The sequence below is a fragment of the Trichoderma evansii genome (genome assembly GCF_050947405.1).
Source record: "Trichoderma evansii strain SZMC 28006 chromosome Unknown GGI43scaffold_1, whole genome shotgun sequence".
In the NCBI taxonomy this organism is placed as follows: Eukaryota; Fungi; Ascomycota; class Sordariomycetes; order Hypocreales; family Hypocreaceae; genus Trichoderma; species Trichoderma evansii.
The window spans coordinates 299,897-317,656 of NW_028145205.1; the positions used below are offsets into that span (position 1 = coordinate 299,897).

General features: G+C 49.2%; 7 protein-coding genes across 7 annotated transcripts; 5 read left to right on the plus strand and 2 right to left on the minus strand.

Moving 5' to 3' along the window:
- The first annotated feature begins 16 nt into the window (after nt 1–16).
- On the plus strand, nt 17–1,043 carry GGI43DRAFT_389402 (SDR family NAD(P)-dependent oxidoreductase). The gene is made up of 2 exons (XM_083204190.1): nt 17–230; nt 289–1,043. Exons 1-2 carry the CDS (start codon nt 65–67, stop codon nt 981–983), a joined length of 861 nt encoding a protein of 286 aa, XP_083065711.1. The 5' UTR covers nt 17–64; the 3' UTR covers nt 984–1,043.
- A 40-nt stretch (nt 1,044–1,083) lies between these two features.
- GGI43DRAFT_1728 (dolichyl-phosphate beta-D-mannosyltransferase) lies at nt 1,084–2,173 on the minus strand. Its single transcript, XM_083199741.1, has 2 exons — nt 1,919–2,173; nt 1,084–1,803 (listed from the first exon to the last, which is right to left on the minus strand). The coding sequence occupies exons 1-2, from the start codon at nt 2,029–2,031 to the stop codon at nt 1,185–1,187; spliced, it is 732 nt and encodes a 243-aa protein (XP_083065712.1). The 5' UTR covers nt 2,032–2,173; the 3' UTR covers nt 1,084–1,184.
- Nucleotides 2,174–3,055: 882 nt separating this feature from the next.
- GGI43DRAFT_2008 (uncharacterized protein) lies at nt 3,056–4,619 on the plus strand. The gene is made up of 3 exons (XM_083200066.1): nt 3,056–3,206; nt 3,363–3,508; nt 3,706–4,619. The coding sequence occupies exons 2-3, from the start codon at nt 3,475–3,477 to the stop codon at nt 4,479–4,481; spliced, it is 810 nt and encodes a 269-aa protein (XP_083065713.1). The 5' UTR covers nt 3,056–3,206; nt 3,363–3,474; the 3' UTR covers nt 4,482–4,619.
- Nucleotides 4,620–5,497: 878 nt separating this feature from the next.
- On the plus strand, nt 5,498–6,467 carry GGI43DRAFT_2044 (uncharacterized protein). The gene has a single exon (XM_083200108.1). It carries the CDS (start codon nt 5,924–5,926, stop codon nt 6,449–6,451), a length of 528 nt encoding a protein of 175 aa, XP_083065714.1. The 5' UTR covers nt 5,498–5,923; the 3' UTR covers nt 6,452–6,467.
- A 2,657-nt stretch (nt 6,468–9,124) lies between these two features.
- Nucleotides 9,125–10,013, plus strand: GGI43DRAFT_2093 (uncharacterized protein). Its single transcript, XM_083200170.1, has one exon. It carries the CDS (start codon nt 9,216–9,218, stop codon nt 9,711–9,713), a length of 498 nt encoding a protein of 165 aa, XP_083065715.1. The 5' UTR covers nt 9,125–9,215; the 3' UTR covers nt 9,714–10,013.
- Nucleotides 10,014–10,038: 25 nt separating this feature from the next.
- On the plus strand, nt 10,039–13,655 carry GGI43DRAFT_426947 (uncharacterized protein; the record flags this gene model as incomplete). Its single annotated transcript, XM_083208747.1, has 3 exons — nt 10,039–10,143; nt 10,229–10,786; nt 10,882–13,655. 3 exons carry the CDS (start codon nt 10,039–10,041, stop codon nt 13,279–13,281), a joined length of 3,063 nt encoding a protein of 1,020 aa, XP_083065716.1. The 3' UTR covers nt 13,282–13,655.
- On the minus strand, nt 13,614–15,877 carry GGI43DRAFT_389412 (alcohol acetyltransferase). The gene is made up of 2 exons (XM_083204191.1): nt 15,458–15,877; nt 13,614–15,309 (listed from the first exon to the last, which is right to left on the minus strand). Exons 1-2 carry the CDS (start codon nt 15,508–15,510, stop codon nt 13,854–13,856), a joined length of 1,509 nt encoding a protein of 502 aa, XP_083065717.1. The 5' UTR covers nt 15,511–15,877; the 3' UTR covers nt 13,614–13,853.
- Nucleotides 15,878–17,760: the final 1,883 nt, after the last annotated feature.

Below are 17,760 nucleotides of genomic sequence, written 5' to 3' on the forward strand. Positions count from 1 at the left end.
AAACACTCTTCCTCTTTATATATATATATATATATATATATAATAACATCTCACACTTGACGAAATGGCGGACAGAGTCTCACAGGTCGTCGGCCACCTTAATTACCCAAAGGGTCTTCTCGCCAACCAAACTGCCATCGTCACCGGCGCTGGCCAAGGCATCGGCGCCGAAACCGCCCGCCTCTTTGCCAATGAAGGTGCAAAGGTCGTCGTCGCAGATATCGACGCCAGTAAGCAATACCATCCAATTAATATTATATGTGAATATTCATATTAATTCGTTTGCAGAAAAGGGTGATGAGGTCGTAGAATCTATCCGCAAAAACGGTGGCCAGGCCATCTCCTTTAGCGGCGACATCCTAGACTCGGCTTACATCAAGGCCCTCATCGCCAAAGCCGCCGAGTTTGGCAACGGCAAGATTCACATTCTCGTCATGGGTGCCGGATACACCTGGGACGGCGTCGTGCACAAGATGACCGACAAGCAGTGGGAGACTATGATCGCCCTGCACTGCACGGCGCCCTTCAACATGGTGCGCGAGGCCGCGCCCTACTTCCGAGTAAAGGATGGCGAGCCGCGCAACATCATCACCGTGTCTTCCACGTCTGGCGTGCACGGAAATGCTGGTCAGATCAACTATGCGTTGGCAAAGTCTGGGCTCATTGGCTTCACCAAGACTATTGCCAAGGAATGGGGCCCTGCATTTGGCGTGAGGGCAAACTCTGTTGCTTTTGGATACATCCAAACTCGCCTGACAGCTGCCAAGGAAGACGGCGGCTTTGTAGTTGGGCCGGGAGGCGAGAAGATTGCCCTTGGTGTGCCAGGAAGAGGCAAGCCTGGCTCAGCTCCCCCTTCAGACATTCCTTTGGGTCGGCCAGGGACGGCAGCAGAGGCTGCAAGCTCTATTCTGGCCGTGGCGAGTCCACTCTTTTCATATGTAACAGGCCAGGTCATTATGGTGACAGGAGGTAGAAACATGTAATATGCATAGTCTTTGTGGCATAGCTGTTGTGTAACCAACCTGTAGTCATGATATATATAGCGTTGATTTCTGCAAAAAATGGCAATGGTATATTTGATTAATTAGAAACGGGACTACCCTTCTCATTGATATTAACGCCGGCCCATCCAACTCGTAGCAACCCATATGATACATCTTTCATTCTGCCCTTTGTTTTTATCCTTAAACCTTCAGCCACAGAGAGAACACACCCTTGGCGTATTCAACGATTTCATCACCACCCAGCTTGCTCTCTCCGTACACTCGGTCCACGAAAGAGATGGGCACTTCGGCAACGGTGCATCCCATAGCCTTGGCACGAACCATCATCTCCATCTGGAAGGTGTATCCCTTGCTCTCCGTGCTTGAGATGACCTTTTCCAGAACGCTCTTCTTGTATAAGCGGAAGCTACCAGTCAGGTCGCTAACGCCCGGTCGCAGAACGGTATCGGCGAACAGGTTGGCGCCACGGCTGACAAACTTGCGCTTCAGGTCCCAGCCAAAGACACCGCCGTTGCCAGCGTAGCGGGTGCCGGTGACGATGTCGTACTGACCCTTCTGCTGCAGGGCAATCATCTCGGGGATGAACTTGGGGTGGTGGCTGAAATCGGCGTCCATGATGATGACAAAGTTGCCAGTGACGAATTGCAGGCCGTGAACGTAGGCAGTTCCGAGACCCAGCTTTCCGGAGCGAGGTTTGAGGACGACGTGGGGGGCGTAGGCCTTGACGAGCTGGTTGGCGACATCTTGGGTTCCGTCGGGAGAGCCGTCGTCAACGATGACGAGTTCCCAATCGAGGTTGCTGTGAATCGGAAAAGCAGAATTGTCAGCTCAAATACTCAGATGCAATGCTTCCCCTCCCAATAATGTTGTATGGACAAGTGGCTTGAGCGTTCGAGGGTCCGGTAACCACGTACTTCTCAGTAAAGGTGCGATTCAGCAGCCATGCCACGATGGGGAGGTTTTTTCTCTCGTTGTACGTCGGCAGAATGACCGAGTATTTGTCCTTGGTGATCTTTGCAGGTGCCATGATTTCGTCTTTGTGCTAGAAACAAAAAACCAGAAGAAGGAAAAGAGTGACGCGTTAATTGGCGATAAAGGAGTGTGCTGAAGTTGGGTTTTCGCGCGTCTGCAGCTTGATAGCTGTCCTTCTGGAAGCTGGCGGGTAGCCGAAAAGTGGCAGTTCAGGGGGCTGCGGCCGCGATGACTAAGCACGTGCAATTGGATGGATGTCGACTGCCCGCTGGAGGTGATTCGAGCTTTTCAACGGCTTCGTATTCTTTTTTCGAGCTTCCACGGCTGATGAGTGCAGTATTATGGATCATCATGGATTGAAAATTGATGCATCGACTTCATTTTTCGCACAGTTGATTCGTACGGACTGACAAAAAGATTTGATCTAGGTCCTGCGTTTTGACTTTTTCTACGGGCTGACGAATAGTAGGGCTGGGGAATATAAAGTTGCGACAGTGCTATATCAATAGTCCAATGCAGGTCTATATGCAAGCTGCGATGCCACAAATCAAGCCCGCCCTCATCTATTGGGAGCTCTAAAGAAGACGAAGCGTCCCGTCCATCATTCATGCGAATTTCAAACATGGAAATTTCGGTAATCACTGCTGCTACCATTCGGTACCAAGCGCAAGCTTCAGATGGGCTCTCCGCTCCTCTAGCCACATGACAGTCTATGCTGGGATATCCATGCTGCCCTGCAGTGCTGCCGGCTTCTAATGTTCCATTCCAGGCACTGTCCAACGACAAGTACCTGTTAAAAGCCGAACAGACGTGCATTGCATTGGTACAAGCCCCGCTCAGACGGACGGATGCACTGGTGACTGGACGAATACGGAGCTGAAAGCTCGAGGTGGCGTCGCCTCCACGACCAAGGTTGCAGGTTTCCCCGCAAGAGTTGCTCGTTCAAACCACCGTCCCGATCGCGACAATTCACACAGTCTCGCTGCTGCGTCTGCTTGGTCATGCTCACAGTCCCTGGCAGCTTCTGCGGCCTCAAGCGTCAAGCGCAAACACTGTGGAGCTTGTTTATGACGAATCTGCTTGCTCTGTCTGACTGCGCAAAGGCAAATCAGCGCTGCTCCCATACCCACAGGCGGCGCCGCCGGCATGTCTCCTTGCTGCCCTTGGGCTCAATGCAAGGTTCCTCGCTACGGTAAACTTGCGGGCGAGCGACTTCACCTCGGAATTATGGTACGAGAGTAGTATCGAGACTACCTGTGGAACCGGGACTGAGTTCCTGCGGTGAAGCTGGTCCTGGATTCTCGTCTCTGCCTCTTCTTCCTTCAATCCTCTTGCTTCCCAGTGCACCCTCGCTTCTGCTGACATCAATTTCCTCCTCGCAAGCAGTGCGCAACTCCCCGACCACGTCCATCTACGCCGTGTCCAAGCATCTCCATTTGGGCCACTATCATTGGCGCGCGACGCCTATCTGATACTTACGTCATAAATATTATCCATCATGGCTGACGGCATCGCTCCAGCTGTTGACAAAGGTACGCATGTGTTATGTCACTATATATGCGATTGGGAGTAACCCGCGTCGCGTATTGTTATGCGCGCTCCCAATTCAACTCAATTGATGCTCTCCATTGGGAAAATGCTCTTCCTTTCCGCCATGCGCTTCAAAGATGACTACCGCTTTGTAATGTATAGCGACTGGAAATCTTGTTGCTGACAGCTCGGTCAACAGTTGGCGCGCCTGAGCCTACAGCCCCCGAGGCTCTGGCTGGAGCTCCGACCTTGGAGACAGCCAAGCCAGAAGTCTCTGAGAATCCCCCAGCCCAAGCTGAACCGGCCAAAGAGCCTCCGATCATTGCTGAAACTAAAGCACCTGAAGTGGCGAAGCCGGCAGAGCCCTTCAACCTTGTTGATGCTTTCAAACTGGCTCATCAGATTCCACGACCCGTTGAGGTCCAATCTGTCCCTGAGACACCCGTCAATCAATCGGCGAATGGATCACCAAAGCCAGAGCTAAATATCCCCATGGAGCCAGAAGAGCCTCCAAAACCACAAGAAGAGCCCGTGATAATCACTCGCGTTGAAGAGCCGCTGCCCACTCCCACAGCATCTATCCCGAATAGCGACATTGGCCCTGATTCCATTGTCGATAAGCCTGTGACTCCAAATGGCGAGTCGAAGACGGCTGAGATGGCAGGCGCCCTTCAAACCGGCAATGACGATGACAAGTCTGATGTCTCAGAGATAATCATTGGAAAGCGCAAGCTAGCCGAGATCCCAGTCGATGCTCCTGCTGCTTCGTCAGCAGCCGCTGAGAAAGAGGACTCTGACGAGAGCGAGCCGGCAGATAAAAAGGCCAAGATTGACGATGGTGAGGCGAGCACCAATGGCGGAGCTCCGAGGAAGCCGGGCCGCCCTAAGAAGAGCAATAGTCAAAAGAAGGCAGCTCCTCCGGTAGTTGGAAAGACGGCGCGCAAGACCCGGAGTCAGGGGCCAGTGGAGGTCTGAAAATGACGGCTGAAACAACGGCTTTACGTTCCTTTTCTCTCTCTCTCCTTTGTCGTCTCCTTGGCTCTCTTTCTTGATCGATGCTTAACGCCACTTGTTTTTAGTGCCAAAATGGATCTAGGCCCACGGTGATAAGGCGAAAATGGTTCCCTTGCTTGAATGATGGGAGTGCTGATTTTTTTTTCATGGGGTGGTCGCTGTATATTTGTCCCAAGCTAACTAAAATGTTTGCCCATGGTATGGCATGATACGGCTTATGTCCAATGTTGTATGCCTTATGTAACTGCTCGGCCTTGCAATTTTTTTTTTAGTATTTGCATTCGTGTTGTAAGTAGTGGGAAGCTTGATAACATACGAAGCTTTAGCACTTATAGTAAGCGATTCAGGTCCACTTGAATATATCTGATGGTAAAAGAAGTTGAATATGATTTGCGTGCTTTATTCGATCTTTCATCTGCTTAGCTATACGACCTAACGTCGATTTACAAACGAGAATGGATAAAATAAAACCTCGCCTGTCGAAAACTCATTCGGTTTAAGAAGAAAGTAAATTCGCCGAGAGTAGCCACCATGTAGGAAGCAAATAATAGTGATCCTATCAGCACGCAGCTGTATTTACTATTACGCGCATTGCTATCATACTAATGGCAATCTGAATCCCAACTGTGTGTGTTTTCGTCCTGCGGCCCCAATCATTTTCTGGCTTCCTTGTGTGTGAATAGGCGAAGCAAGTGTCTTTGTACATGTTCACCCAAAAAAATGAGGAGAACCCCTTTTAATAGTAGCATATACAGCGAAAATACTGGTCTTGGATCATAAGATGTATACCAATACTAAATTTAGATGAATAAATATACTCTTTAGAAAGAGATGGATTCATATCCCAGATGCATGGCACATGTGAAGACACGAGATCCAGCCCGCGAGCATCTTCTACATACACTCAAGACACTATGTGGTTATACTTTCTAAAATGGCCCATACTTTATGTGAGTTTCCTACTAAATACTATATAATAGGCAATATTCATAGCCCAAGTTTGTCCTCTTAGCTTGATGACTCTTATAAAGTTCCATATCTCTCAACAGCTTAAATTATATCTGTATGTGGCGCGAATATAACCTCACTTTGCAAACTCTACCTTATATAGTGTGTAGATATCGAATAATAGTACCAAGTGAATTATCAGCCACAACAGCCATACATTGACGTGGCGAGATAGAAGCTCAGACGGCTTTGGCAGCCTCAAAACTCAAAGCCCTCAGTCATGGGTATATCAAGGATGGACTTTTCTGCTCAACGCATTTTACCTTTCAACTTCAACACCGCAATCCAATCTCTAAAACTACGCTCATCAAGCAGTTCTTCTACGGACAGGAAGAAGGAAAGAGAAAAAAAAAAAAAAAAAAAAAAATCAGCAAATACCAGCATTAAAAAGCAAAATGCATCTTTGCAGCTCTCTTCTCTTCACCACCCTCGTCCTCACAGGACACTCTTTCGCCGGCGTCCTCCCCAGGCAGGTAAAACCGCCATGGTTCTTTAACACGGGCAGCATCGCCAAGAAACCCTGGACCATCCGCGGCATGGAAGAGATCGAGAAGGCCGTCACAAACGTCACAAACGTCTACCCTTACGACTGCCGCTGCAACAACCAGTACGCCAACGACGACATCGAGCGCTGCTCTCCGCTCGAAAAGATTTCGCACATCAAGCTGGCCAACTGCTACACGATGAGGACGGGTTCCGTGTCACTGCGCGTGTGGGACACCAGGCTGGGCGTGAGCCAGTACGTCGAGTGCAGGGCCTACTGGCACGGCGGGTGCCATGGCGTCGCTACTGCGCCGTTGGTGTTTGAGGAGAATTTCCAGTGCCGCGACATGGTGGAAAGGTACAACCATCATGGCAAGTTCAAGTCTCTTATGTGTGTAAACCTTGTGCGGGAGCAGCCGTGGCCAGAAGATGCAAAGTAGGGTTGATGGAATGGGCACGTGGAAAAGGACTTGTGATACTAAAGGACCAGCCTATTACCAACGAGGGAATGGCAGATCGAGGATAAAGAGTAATATAAAAAATAAGATAAAAATAGAAATAGTGCATCTTTTAATCATGTGCACACAGTTCTATTACTTATTGTACCTATATTATAGAAGCTTTCTCCTATCGCTGATACTACCTATACTTTTGCTCCTTCTACTTCCCCGACTCATTTGATCACATATATTTACGTATGCTGCTTCTACTATATATACATAATATTGGAGATGTTTATAATTTTGGCATTCTTATTCCTACTATTGTATGTATATTCATTTTGCGGTCTAAAGACATCATCAACTGAACAGCGCTCCCCCCTGTTCTCCCCGGACAGACGGACAATAAAAGAGTCCTTGGTGGAGTGACGCCTCCACTAATGAATGGCTCGCCGCGGGAGCAAAGCAGGGGCTTCGCTGCACGCTGTCGCTGGGATTAGACTCAGGGGAAGAACTGGAATAGTATGGCATGCCTGCGCTGCACGCCGCTGGGACTCGATGCGCGCAATCCTATCACTGCCAATTATAGCCACAAGATTCAAACTTTGCTCGTATAGACTCCCATTTCAGCTCGCAACTGCGGAGGCCTCTATGTATTAGGTAGCATATTTGCGACTGTCGAGAATACGAAGTAAATAGTAAAAGTACTCCAGGCCCACTAAGTGTATCTATTTGTATGCGTATCGCATGATGGGAAAGGAATCTATTGAAAGCAGTGATTGCTTACATACCTAGGTACGGATAATGGCCCTGTGAGCTCTGAAATGATAGCTGGGATCAAGAATTCTTCAGCGCCAGTGGGCAAATCCTGTAGATTCTGGTAATGGACTAGAGCGGATCCAATCGCCCGAGGCCAAGCAGGGGTAGTAAGCCCCAATTTGAGCTCAACGACTGCGATAACCGTATTGACAAGGTGCTATGCATAAACGACCGCCTGCAAGTATTATTACGGACGGATGCATACGAGGCACACCAAGCTATATTTAACAACACTGAGACGCCGATGCCCTTTGGACTATACGCTGCCGGCGCGATCTTCACTTTTAGAAGGATATGCGAGCTGGTGATAGTATCGTCTTAGTATATTAGTATGTGCTACCATGCATTCGTCAATGACGACCAGTCAACCAAGACACAGGCCCGGGGTAGCTAGGAGATCGTCACCTGTGGCGAAGCACAGATCGGCTGCAGCCGCCCAGCTCTTGGCCTGCCGCTGCTAGACCCGAGAATTCTACGTGCTTAGATCATCTATGCGCTGAGGTAAGAGCCAAGAAATAGTCATAGATGGTGTATTATGACAGCATCTTTTTATTTCATCGTGAAAAGGCAAAAAATAGCATAGAAGAGCGTGGGCGATTCACGCGGCTTGCCTTGTGTCTTCCGATCGAGATGCTGGTTACACCGAGGGTGGTTACGAGTGTCGATCGCGGTCATGGTGGCAAAAAATAACGACTTGTCAGGCATTTGTTCACTCATCCCAGCGAGGATCACTCAGTGGCCACCCCGCCGCAGCGATGATCTGTAGAGTCGGCACGAATGCATTCCGAGTTGAATGAGATAGGACTAATGTATGCATGTCGCTGTATTTCTCAGATGGCAGTAAGCAAAAGTTGGAAGTAGTTATTAATACCGAGCAATAAATAATAATAGAAGCAGCATATACGACGTATGCGAGAATAGCGAGATGATACAAGACAAAAATAATCTGCTATTTAGAGGTTGAATGCGGGAATCCGACTGGGAATGTCATCGAGCCAATGCAGCTGAGAGAGCTAGTTGCGGTAGCTGGCGCGGTACCTTCCTAACAGTGACAGTAGTGCAGAGTTTATATCGTCGGGTGCTTGTCCTGACAATCTGCAGCGCCTGGCCGTCGGTGCATCTATAAGCGCTACAGTACTGTACCATGCAGCAAAAGACGCTGCACGAGATTTTGCAGCTTATCAACCGCCGTCATGCCTCGTGTCCTGCTGATTACTAGCATATTACTACTGCGGTGCTACTGCTGCTTGGAAGCGTGCCATGGCTCGTATTCATTCATTCGTGCCATCGTCCCGTTTCTCTCTCCGACCCACTCCGCCGGTGCCTGGCATCAAACAGCCACCACCCGCCAGGGAACCACTTCATGCTGGAACAGCAGCCAGGCGCTAACGCTGCAGTGGCTTTAAGGGGTCGCAAAAATAGCAACCTTTCAACGCCTTTTTTCTCGTAGAGCCCGTCTTAGTGGCCACCGCGCCCCGTCCACGACCAGAGGGGCGCTGGAAAGGAACCCACAAGGGGCAACGCCGACAGGGGTCGAGGCCAATGGGATGCTGCGCAGACGGTCTGGCCGTTGTGAGCAACTCGTCCACTTGGGCCAAGCGTAAAACAAAGCGAAGGGAAAGAAAATTGCTGAAACAAAGGGCTCCAGTTTAAAGGTCAAGCAAGTAAGCTGGGCCGAGTAATTCTTGGCTGGACTGAGGCCAACATTATAGCGCATTGCATGTGCTGTTGCGCCTATAATCTTGGTCGTTGTTGGTTGCATTGGCGGTCTATCTATCTGTAGCTAGTACATCCAGGATACGAAGCATTGAGCAGCGCTGATCACCGGATGCACACGTATCTTTAGGTACTCTGCCACTATCGATTACCATCCAGGCCTGGCACATGCGTGACCACCTTCTTGTTCCTTCGCAAGCTCTGCAGATTCTACCACTATTGCTTCACGATGGCTCCAATCTCCATCTTTTTTTCTGGGTGGATGGATACAGGCAGTAACGGACGCTTGGAGGCAGCCACCACCTCTCCAGCAGCCTATTCGAGCGGATCCTCCCTGGACACTTGTCTCGCTTCTCCATCCCAGAGCTTGGGCCCCGATGCCATCTGTGATCCTCGACGCAGCCAAAGCCGCGGGCAGACCATCCCCATCCAGGAATCGAGCGCATCCTGGTCAGGTTCCCTCTTTTCCTGCTCACCTGTCCACTCGAAACCCCATCGGATGACCCCTGGTCAAGCCGAGCTTTTCCTCTTTTTCTTTGCTGTTCCTTCGTTTTTTCTTCTTCATCCAAAAGCCCGGCTCATCTGCGATTCACTAGCGGAGAGCGTCCCTCGTTTTTTTGTCTTGTATAACGGCGCCGGTGCCTTGGCCTCTCTATTCGTTTTTTCCTTTCCTCCTTCGTTTTCTACTCTACTCTCGTTTTCTCTCGCTGCTCGCTACTTGGTTTAGCGACTTAGGACGGACAGGCATCTTCCGAAGCGACGTGCCCCCTGACATCACGCTGGTGACGCAACTCACTCGAATTGCGCACTTCTCGCCGACTCTCTCGACGCGTTCCTCCACCAGCCCTCGAGCTCTTGATTGAGCCACGACTGGCCTCGGACGCTGCTGCTTGGCGCAAAAAGTCACTTGCGCAATTGTTTCGAGCGCTTCCACTGCGTGGGAGAAACACCTGGCTGGCATCGATTTGCGCCTTGCACTCGCTTATTACTGTCGTTTGATTTTGTTCAATTTACAAATCTTTCTGCCCTAGACGGGCGCACAAGCCTGCAACATGACCTTTCAGGAGCCCATCTCACAATGGCTTCAAAGGCGCGATGACAACGAAACTCCCGCCGAAGAGCTTCTGAATCTGCTCAAGGATCCTTTCTCCGGCACGGTCAGTTAAAGTCGCTTTGTGGGCGTAGCACCCGCAAGCCCAAGCCTCTTTCGTCTCTACTCTGTCTAACATCTCATTCTTGCAGCTCGCATCCGCTTCCGTTTACTCTGCCCTGGGTACTTCTCTCGGCTTCACAGCCATAGTCGCCCTGTTGTTCTCTTTCCTAAGACCCTACAACCAGGCTGTATACGCCCCGAAGCTAAAACATGCCGATGAAAAGCACGCTCCGCCGCCTCTGGGCAAGAAGCCGTGGTCATGGGTCCTCCCCTTGATGAGCACTCACGAGGAAAAGCTGATGCAACAAATTGGCATGGATGCCACAATCTTCTTGCGCGTTATGCGCATGTGTCGCAACATCTTCGTAATCCTCGCCATCATCGGCGTCAGTGTTCTCGTCCCTATCCACTACAAATTGTCCGTACCAGACACCAACACTGTCCAAGACTCGACCAGTTGGATCTTGGAAGTCACGCCCTTGAATCTCTGGGGTAAAAACTTGTGGGCCCAAGTCGTCATTGCTTGGGTTTTCGATATTGTCGTCTGCTTCTTCCTTTGGTGGAACTATCGCAGAATTACGCAGCTTCGTCGCAAGTATTTTGAGACTGAAGACTACCAAACTAGTCTGCACTCGCGAACACTAATGGTAAGCCCTGCAATCATTCAATATCGCGATCCCCCCTCTCTCAAGCCCTCTCAAGATGATAAAAAGTAGCTGACATTCTGCCTCAATAAAAACAGCTGACCGATATTCCCAAACAAGGATGTTCTGATGAAGGTATCGCCCGTATCATCGATGGCGTCGCTCCCAGCTCGTCTTTCGCGCGAACTGCCATTGCGCGAAACGTCAAGGATCTTCCCGACCTCATTGCGGCGCACGACCGAGCTGTTCGCAAGCTGGAAAAAGTACTGGCCATCTATCTCAAAAATCCCAATAACCTGCCACCACGACCAACTTGCAAGCCCTCCAGGAAGGATCGTTCATATGGAACCTACCCAAAAGGCCAGCGATTGGATGCCATTGAGTATTACACTCAGCGAATTCGAGAGCTTGAGGTGGAAATCAGAGAGGTTCGTGCCAGTGTTGACAAGCGAAGCTCCATGCCTTTCGGATTTGCCAGTTACTCAGAGGTCGCCGAAGCACACGAGATTGCCTACCTCGCCCGCCGAAAGAAGCCTCATGGCACGACAATTAAATTGGCCCCTAAGCCTATCGACATTATCTGGCCGAATATGCCATTGTCTAGATCCACCAGGAGTCGTAGAAGATGGTTCAACAGTCTCTGGATCATCCTTCTCACTTTCTTCTGGATTGCTCCCAACGCCATGATCGCCATCTTCCTCGTCAACTTGAGCAACCTGGGCAAAGTGTGGAAGGGATTCCAGAATTCTCTGGAAGCAGACACCAAATTTTGGGGCATTGTGCAGGGTATCGCCTCACCCGCCATCACATCTGGTGTCTATCTGGCTCTCCCCGTCATCTTCCGCCGGCTATCTATCAGGGCAGGAGACACAACCAAGACGGGACGTGAGAGACACGTCGTGGCCAAGCTCTACGCTTTCTTCGTCTTCAACAACCTCATTGTCTTCTCTTTCTTCAGCGTCATCTGGTCTTTTGTTGTTGCCGTCATCAACGACGCTGACAATGGTGAGAATGCATGGGACGCGATTATCAAAGAGGATCTTGCTGCCAGTATTTTCATTGCCTTCTGCAGAAACAGCCCGTTTTGGATCACCTATCTCCTGCAGCGGCAGCTTGGTGCCGCTATCGATCTCGCTCAAATGTGGCCATTGATCAGTGCATTTTTCATCAAGACATTCTCTAGCCCTACGCCCCGAGAGCTGATTGAATTGACGGCGCCGCCGGCGTTTGACTATGCCAGCTATTACTGCTACTTCCTATACTACTCCACGGTTACGTTGTGCTTCTCGGGCATCCAGCCACTCGTCCTCGTCGCAACGGCGCTGTACTTTACCATTGATTCTTTCCTCAAGAAGTATCTGATCTTGTACCGCTTTGTTACAAAAACGGAGTCGGGTGGTTTGTTCTGGCGTGTCATTTTTAACCGCTTCGTCTTCGGCACCATCTTATCCAACGGCGTCTTTTTGTTGACATGCTGGGTTCGCGGAGATGGAACACACATTCAATTCTTTTGCGTATGCCCCTTGCCAGTTCTCTTGGTTTTCTTCAAGATTTTCTGTGGAAAGGCCTATGACGACCAGATGCGATACTACAAGACGAGAGCGTCGGCACGACAGGGCGGTCCCTCTGCTGCGCAAAAGGAGAACAGCCTTCGAAACGAGAAGCTTGCCAGCCGATTCGGCCACCCAGCTCTGTACAAGCCGCTCATTACCCCCATGGTTCACCAGAAGGCGCAAAATCTGCTTCCGTCCATCTACTCAGGACGACTGACGGATGGTAGGGAAGCGGGCCCTGCTGGAGACATGATGAGTGTCAGTGGCTACTCAGACATGTATGCCCTCAATTCCATGCAAGGCGGCAAACCAGGCAAGGCAGCCGATGGAGTGCCCGGATTCGAGTACGTCTCAGATGCGCAAATGGACTTTGAGTACTACAAGAACAGAGCAGAGTTTACTGAAGAACACGGCGGTGGTGAGATTTACGGCAAGGAGCTTGACGGGTACCGGCCCGGAACGCCCGGCTCGATGGACAGCGGCTCCAGGCCGGGAACGCCATCCAACCGCCATGCCACGCCGTTTTCGCCAGGAAACGTCAGACTGCCGCCGCCCCATGAAACAGCCTACCGACCCAGCCCCTATGGCGAGGACACCAGGCATCGCAGTCCGCTCTATTCTCAAGAGAATACCAGCTCGTCTGGCTTGGTGCACAACGCCGCAATCCCTGCCATGGTGCCACCCGCGTCATATCGGAACGTATCTCATGACCGGTCGCAGAGCCCTGCTCCCTTTGGAGGCTACCAAGAAGTACCCCTGGATCGAGCTCGGAGTCCCGCGGTAGGCTCGCCAGCTCAAACTCCTGGTGTAGGAATTGGTGGGCCACGAGGGTACGCTGGCGTTCCCCAACACGAGGACGTAGAAAGCCCAGAGGCGGATCCTATGCAGTACAACTACTTCAGAGGGGGTTCTCGACCGTCAAAGCCTCCTGGACAGGGCTGGTAAAGGCTTCATGGGAAGACGAAAAAGAAAGAGATGGGGGGAACAAGTGTTTTATTTTGATATTGGAGAGATTCTGCATGGCGTTTACGGGCTTTAGAATAGACGATTGACAGACTATTGAGATGAATGAGAGACAGAGAGGCATAATACTTTCGATTCAGGGAGGTTTTGCGATACATGGACGGGAAAATCCATTATCATCTTTTCTTCTTTTCGTTTGGATAGGACATGGAAGAAATATACTTACGACACTATTTTTACATTTTATATTATGATTGCATTATTGCTTCTATATTACCTTGTATTGTGCATCTATTATTAATTAATTATATGATGCCTTTGTGGCCTATTTGAACCTATATAACTGCATTTATAAACAAAATCTCTATTAATTACATGATTATTATTTGGCATTTAGCTATTAGTGCAAGAAATAAGGTGTTCATATACGTATATCATCGTCTTATATCCAACTATTGATGTTTGTTTTTATACCGCCCCCTTGAATCGTCATTACAAGTATCGTATTCCTGAGAAAATGGAAATGAGAATAAAAGAAAAAAAATACATCTCATCTAGACGAATGAGCTGCCAGTCTCAGAGAACTTTTCGGCATATCCCCGCAGATCACTTCTCAGCTGCTCCATCAACTCGTCGTCCACAATTGTATCCTGCCAGGACAAGCTAATAGTGAGCTTGGATCCCGCAACGCTCACCACGTCAACACCCATAGGAGGCCCAGCAACCATGGCACCATTGGAGAACAACATACGAGTTGCCTTGGGGCCGCTTGTTGTCTCAGCGCTCTTCAGCACGCCAATGTTGCTAATCTCCCATGACTCAATGCGCGGCTTGCCATCCTTGCCGCCCCAGAACTCGTCCCAGTTGCCAATGAACTTGAGCATGGCTGTGATGTCGTCCCTGGGGGTGAGGGCGAGCTTGGCGGCAAGCTCTTTCTTTGCTTGGCTGGCGTTTTCCCATATGAGCGCGTTGATGTCTGCATCGGGAGCGCGCAGGGCTGAGACTGTCTTTGGAGAGAAATTGTGGACGCAGGTGCTGACGAGGCAGCGCAGAGTAGTAGATTCAGATTTCTTGTCGTCAGGCTTCTTGGTGAGATACGGCCTGAGGCTGATGGGTGTGCCGGAAAGAAAGGCGGGTGATTTTTCTGGAGACGAAGAGAGGCGCTTGGCGAGCGAAGTCAGCACCAGAGAGTGGAGCAGCGCCGTGAGTGTGACGGAGTGGCTCCTGCAGGCGTCAAGAATGATGGAGAGAGTCTCGGGAGAGATGTCGATGGTCTTGATGCGCGTCTTGTAGGGCAGCGCAAAATCTATGGGCTTTGCGTTCCAGACGGGCTGCGGCTTAGGCTTGAGGAACCAGGGGGCGAAGTGGTACCACATAGTGCAGACCATGAAGCGGAAGGAGAGCGTAAAGTTGACGTCTGCCTCTAGCGGCGCGGGGAGCGAGGTCAGTTCTGAGAAGGAAAGCTCAGTTGTGAAATCTTTGTCTTCTTGGTCTTGATGGGCGGCCAGGGCTGAGAGCAGCATCTCGTGGAATTGGCGGCCGCTGGTTCCGTCCATGAGGGAGTGGTGAAAGGCAAAGAAGACGTCTTCTTGCCCGCCGAGTTGCTCCAAGACAGATTCGTTATTGCTTCTGGGTCTCAAGATGGTGATTCTCCACGGTGGGCGCGTCTCCAGATTCTCCCATTTCTGGTCATGTTCCCAGCCCTGGTGCTGGACGACTTTGTCCTCATACTCTTGCACCGTCTCACAGGGCACCAACTCAACAGAGACGTGGTCACGCAGGTCAACTTTTGAGATGTGCGTCCAGTGAGCGTTGTTGGAGTCCTCGCCGGTGATGCCTACGCGGAGGGCAGGCTGTTCCTTGACGATGGAAGCGAGGGCAGCGAAGAATGATGGGCTGATTTGGTCACCTTGAGGGAGAGAAGGTGAAGAATGGGGGTAGAGATGGCGGCAGGAGACGGTGACGCAGAGGTAGATGCCGAGATGGTGACGGGTTGAGGAGAATAGTTCACTGAGATTTTGTTAGTTTAATTGGTAAATATATATGTATATTTACTATATGTGTAGAAAGGTGTATAGGATATGCGTGTAGTTGTAAATGTGGTGAATTGAGAGGATTGAGTGAGATATTTGGAGTTTAAGACACATGTGTTACTCACCTGAGTCCCAGTTTTCGGATGGTCTGAGGACTGGTGGCGTTGTCGGCAACCATTGTGATGGACTTGCAATTGACTTTGAGGGAAATTTGCGTTGAAATTGGGTTTATTGGTGCTAAGCTACGGGTGAGATCTGGTGCCTGATTGAGATCGATCGGCCCCTTTCTTAGCGAAGATGACGGGATACGGTATTAGAACAAAAAAAAAAAAGGTTTAGATTAAAATAAGTTACGATAATTTGTCAATTGGATAAAGAAGATGGAGGAGGCAAAGTTGCGACAACTCATGCATTTAGAGAGGGACGGAGGGGGAGAGGAAGAAAAAAAGACAAGAAAGAAATGGATTAAAAAGGCAAGGTCGGTGAGTGATGAATACAATGTCCAATGCATTGTTCAATGTTTGCTCGGCATGTTTGAGGTGCCCGAGACACGAATTAGCGCTTGTTCTCTTCTTTTTTTTTACGCGCGGCCCCAGGGCGGCCTCTTGCTCTGAGCTAGCAAGCAACAGGCTCCTATTTTAGTCAACTTGGGTATGGCCTGACGCCCTTGTCGCTGTCACCAGTACAAGCTTACATGTACTTATCTACAACAATGACATGATTTGGTAGAGAAGAAAGAAGCATTGAACCCACTTTGGGCCTTGATTTGGGTATGCAATATCCACTCGTTCGATGGAGGGGGAAACAAGAGGAAAAAAGACGATGAAAGAAAAAGAGATCTGCTAAGAGTTATGATACAACTCTGGCTTAACTGTACAATATCTATCTACCTTGTTGTTTTACAATATAATGATAAAAACGGCCAATTGTTGGATGAATTATGGCTGATACAGCGTAAACACTGCATTTATCACACTCATGCAAAGTGACGAGGTACTAGAGTAGCCTTCCAAAATTGACTACCTACCTTCAAAGGTAAGATTTCCATAGCTCCAAAGACTGTTCCAAGGCCTTGATAGAAAATGACCCGATAATTCTACCTTATTCTACTCCTCCTTCTCAAGGCTTATAACTGTCAATTATCAATGCAAGCGTCTTCAACAGAGGATAGTCATTACAACTTCTCTCGGATAATGATAAAACACGGGCAAAGCTTTCCTGCTAACTTTACCTAGAATTTGAGAGGATAAGTGAGATTACATGTTAACAATATTCAACTAGGACCCTATCTGCGCCTGATTTGAACAAATTTTATGAACTGTTATCTTGGATTTTACCTGCGACTATCACTGGACCGCAAGAGTTGCATAAATTGTGCGGCTTGACGTAATATCGTAATTGGGCAGCAGCGCCTCTGACACAATAAGCGCACGATCCAACACACGGAACCAGATCGATCCGGAGTCGACGTGGCGTGTGTAAGACAGTAATATTGTCTTGGATAAACAAGATTCGCGAGTCATTTCATACCATTCAGCAGGCCTGGAGTTTCACGATCCCCAACCTACGTTATTATGACATAGAGTCCAAGGGTTGGCATCTTTAAACAGAATAAGTAATTAGACGATCAAAGAGAATCTTACAGTGTCGTCCTTGGCAAAGATTTGGGTATAGTTTTGCTCTCCCGGGGGAGCTGTATCTAGATAATCATACTAGCAACACAAATAGAAGATTTTAACCTTATAGTAGCTGCCGCGGATTACGCCCAACTAGTAAGTGCATGTATCCTACCTATGCAAGGGGTTATGCCGCACGAAGTAGGATTACAGAGAAGCATGTCAATCAGTTCCAATCACATGCCACCGAAACGTTTTAACCTGGTTGCCTATTTAGTAAACTTACTCAGATCTAATATCACATTGATTTAGATAATGGTAAGCTATGCAGCGGCCCGATGATTGCCGAACGCCACAAGTGGATGACATTTATTTGGAGCAAATCATTGTTGATCTCTATTCCAAGGGAGAGACAGCCAGTTGTGACTGGATACACAGCATCGCTAGTCTGTACCCTCTTGGGTAGAAAATTGCTCCAGCATATTGTATTGTATATTCAGCATTATAATATTTTCATGAGCTTGAACCGCCTTACGCTGCGTATCCCGAAAGATTAATAACACGGTAGTTGCATTCAATCCTGATATATAGTTAGCCCATAATTATAGCCCTAATTTATCAATACTTCAATGTCAAAATAATTCTTGGTGTTTAGCCCACCAGTCTATCTTTTTTTCCGTGTATACTTAATCTGAATACCTTTTGTGGTGGTGATAATACACTAAGTAATAATAGTCGCCTCCTTACGCCTTACAGCAGTAGAGGAGGTCGAGAATTATCTACTTCCACGTCAGTTTATGCAGTATTATCAT

Bases quoted from the DNA above. Each gene is read 5' to 3' on its own strand.
- GGI43DRAFT_2093 (XM_083200170.1), top strand. From the start codon at position 9,216: ATGGCTCCAATCTCCATCTTTTTTTCTGGGTGGATGGATACAGGCAGT.
- GGI43DRAFT_2044 (XM_083200108.1), top strand. From the start codon at position 5,924: ATGCATCTTTGCAGCTCTCTTCTCTTCACCACCCTCGTCCTCACAGGA.
- GGI43DRAFT_389402 (XM_083204190.1), top strand. From the start codon at position 65: ATGGCGGACAGAGTCTCACAGGTCGTCGGCCACCTTAATTACCCAAAG. The intron at 231-288 runs GTAAGCAATACC...ATTCGTTTGCAG, and splicing joins CGTCGCAGATATCGACGCCA to AAAAGGGTGATGAGGTCGTA.
- GGI43DRAFT_389412 (XM_083204191.1), bottom strand. From the start codon at position 15,510: ATGGTTGCCGACAACGCCACCAGTCCTCAGACCATCCGAAAACTGGGA. The intron at 15,310-15,457 runs GTGAGTAACACA...ACAAAATCTCAG, and splicing joins ATCCGAAAACTGGGACTCAG to TGAACTATTCTCCTCAACCC.
- GGI43DRAFT_1728 (XM_083199741.1), bottom strand. From the start codon at position 2,031: ATGGCACCTGCAAAGATCACCAAGGACAAATACTCGGTCATTCTGCCG. The intron at 1,804-1,918 runs GTACGTGGTTAC...TCCGATTCACAG, and splicing joins AATCGCACCTTTACTGAGAA to CAACCTCGATTGGGAACTCG.
- GGI43DRAFT_2008 (XM_083200066.1), top strand. From the start codon at position 3,475: ATGGCTGACGGCATCGCTCCAGCTGTTGACAAAG. The intron at 3,509-3,705 runs GTACGCATGTGT...CTCGGTCAACAG, and splicing joins CGCTCCAGCTGTTGACAAAG to TTGGCGCGCCTGAGCCTACA.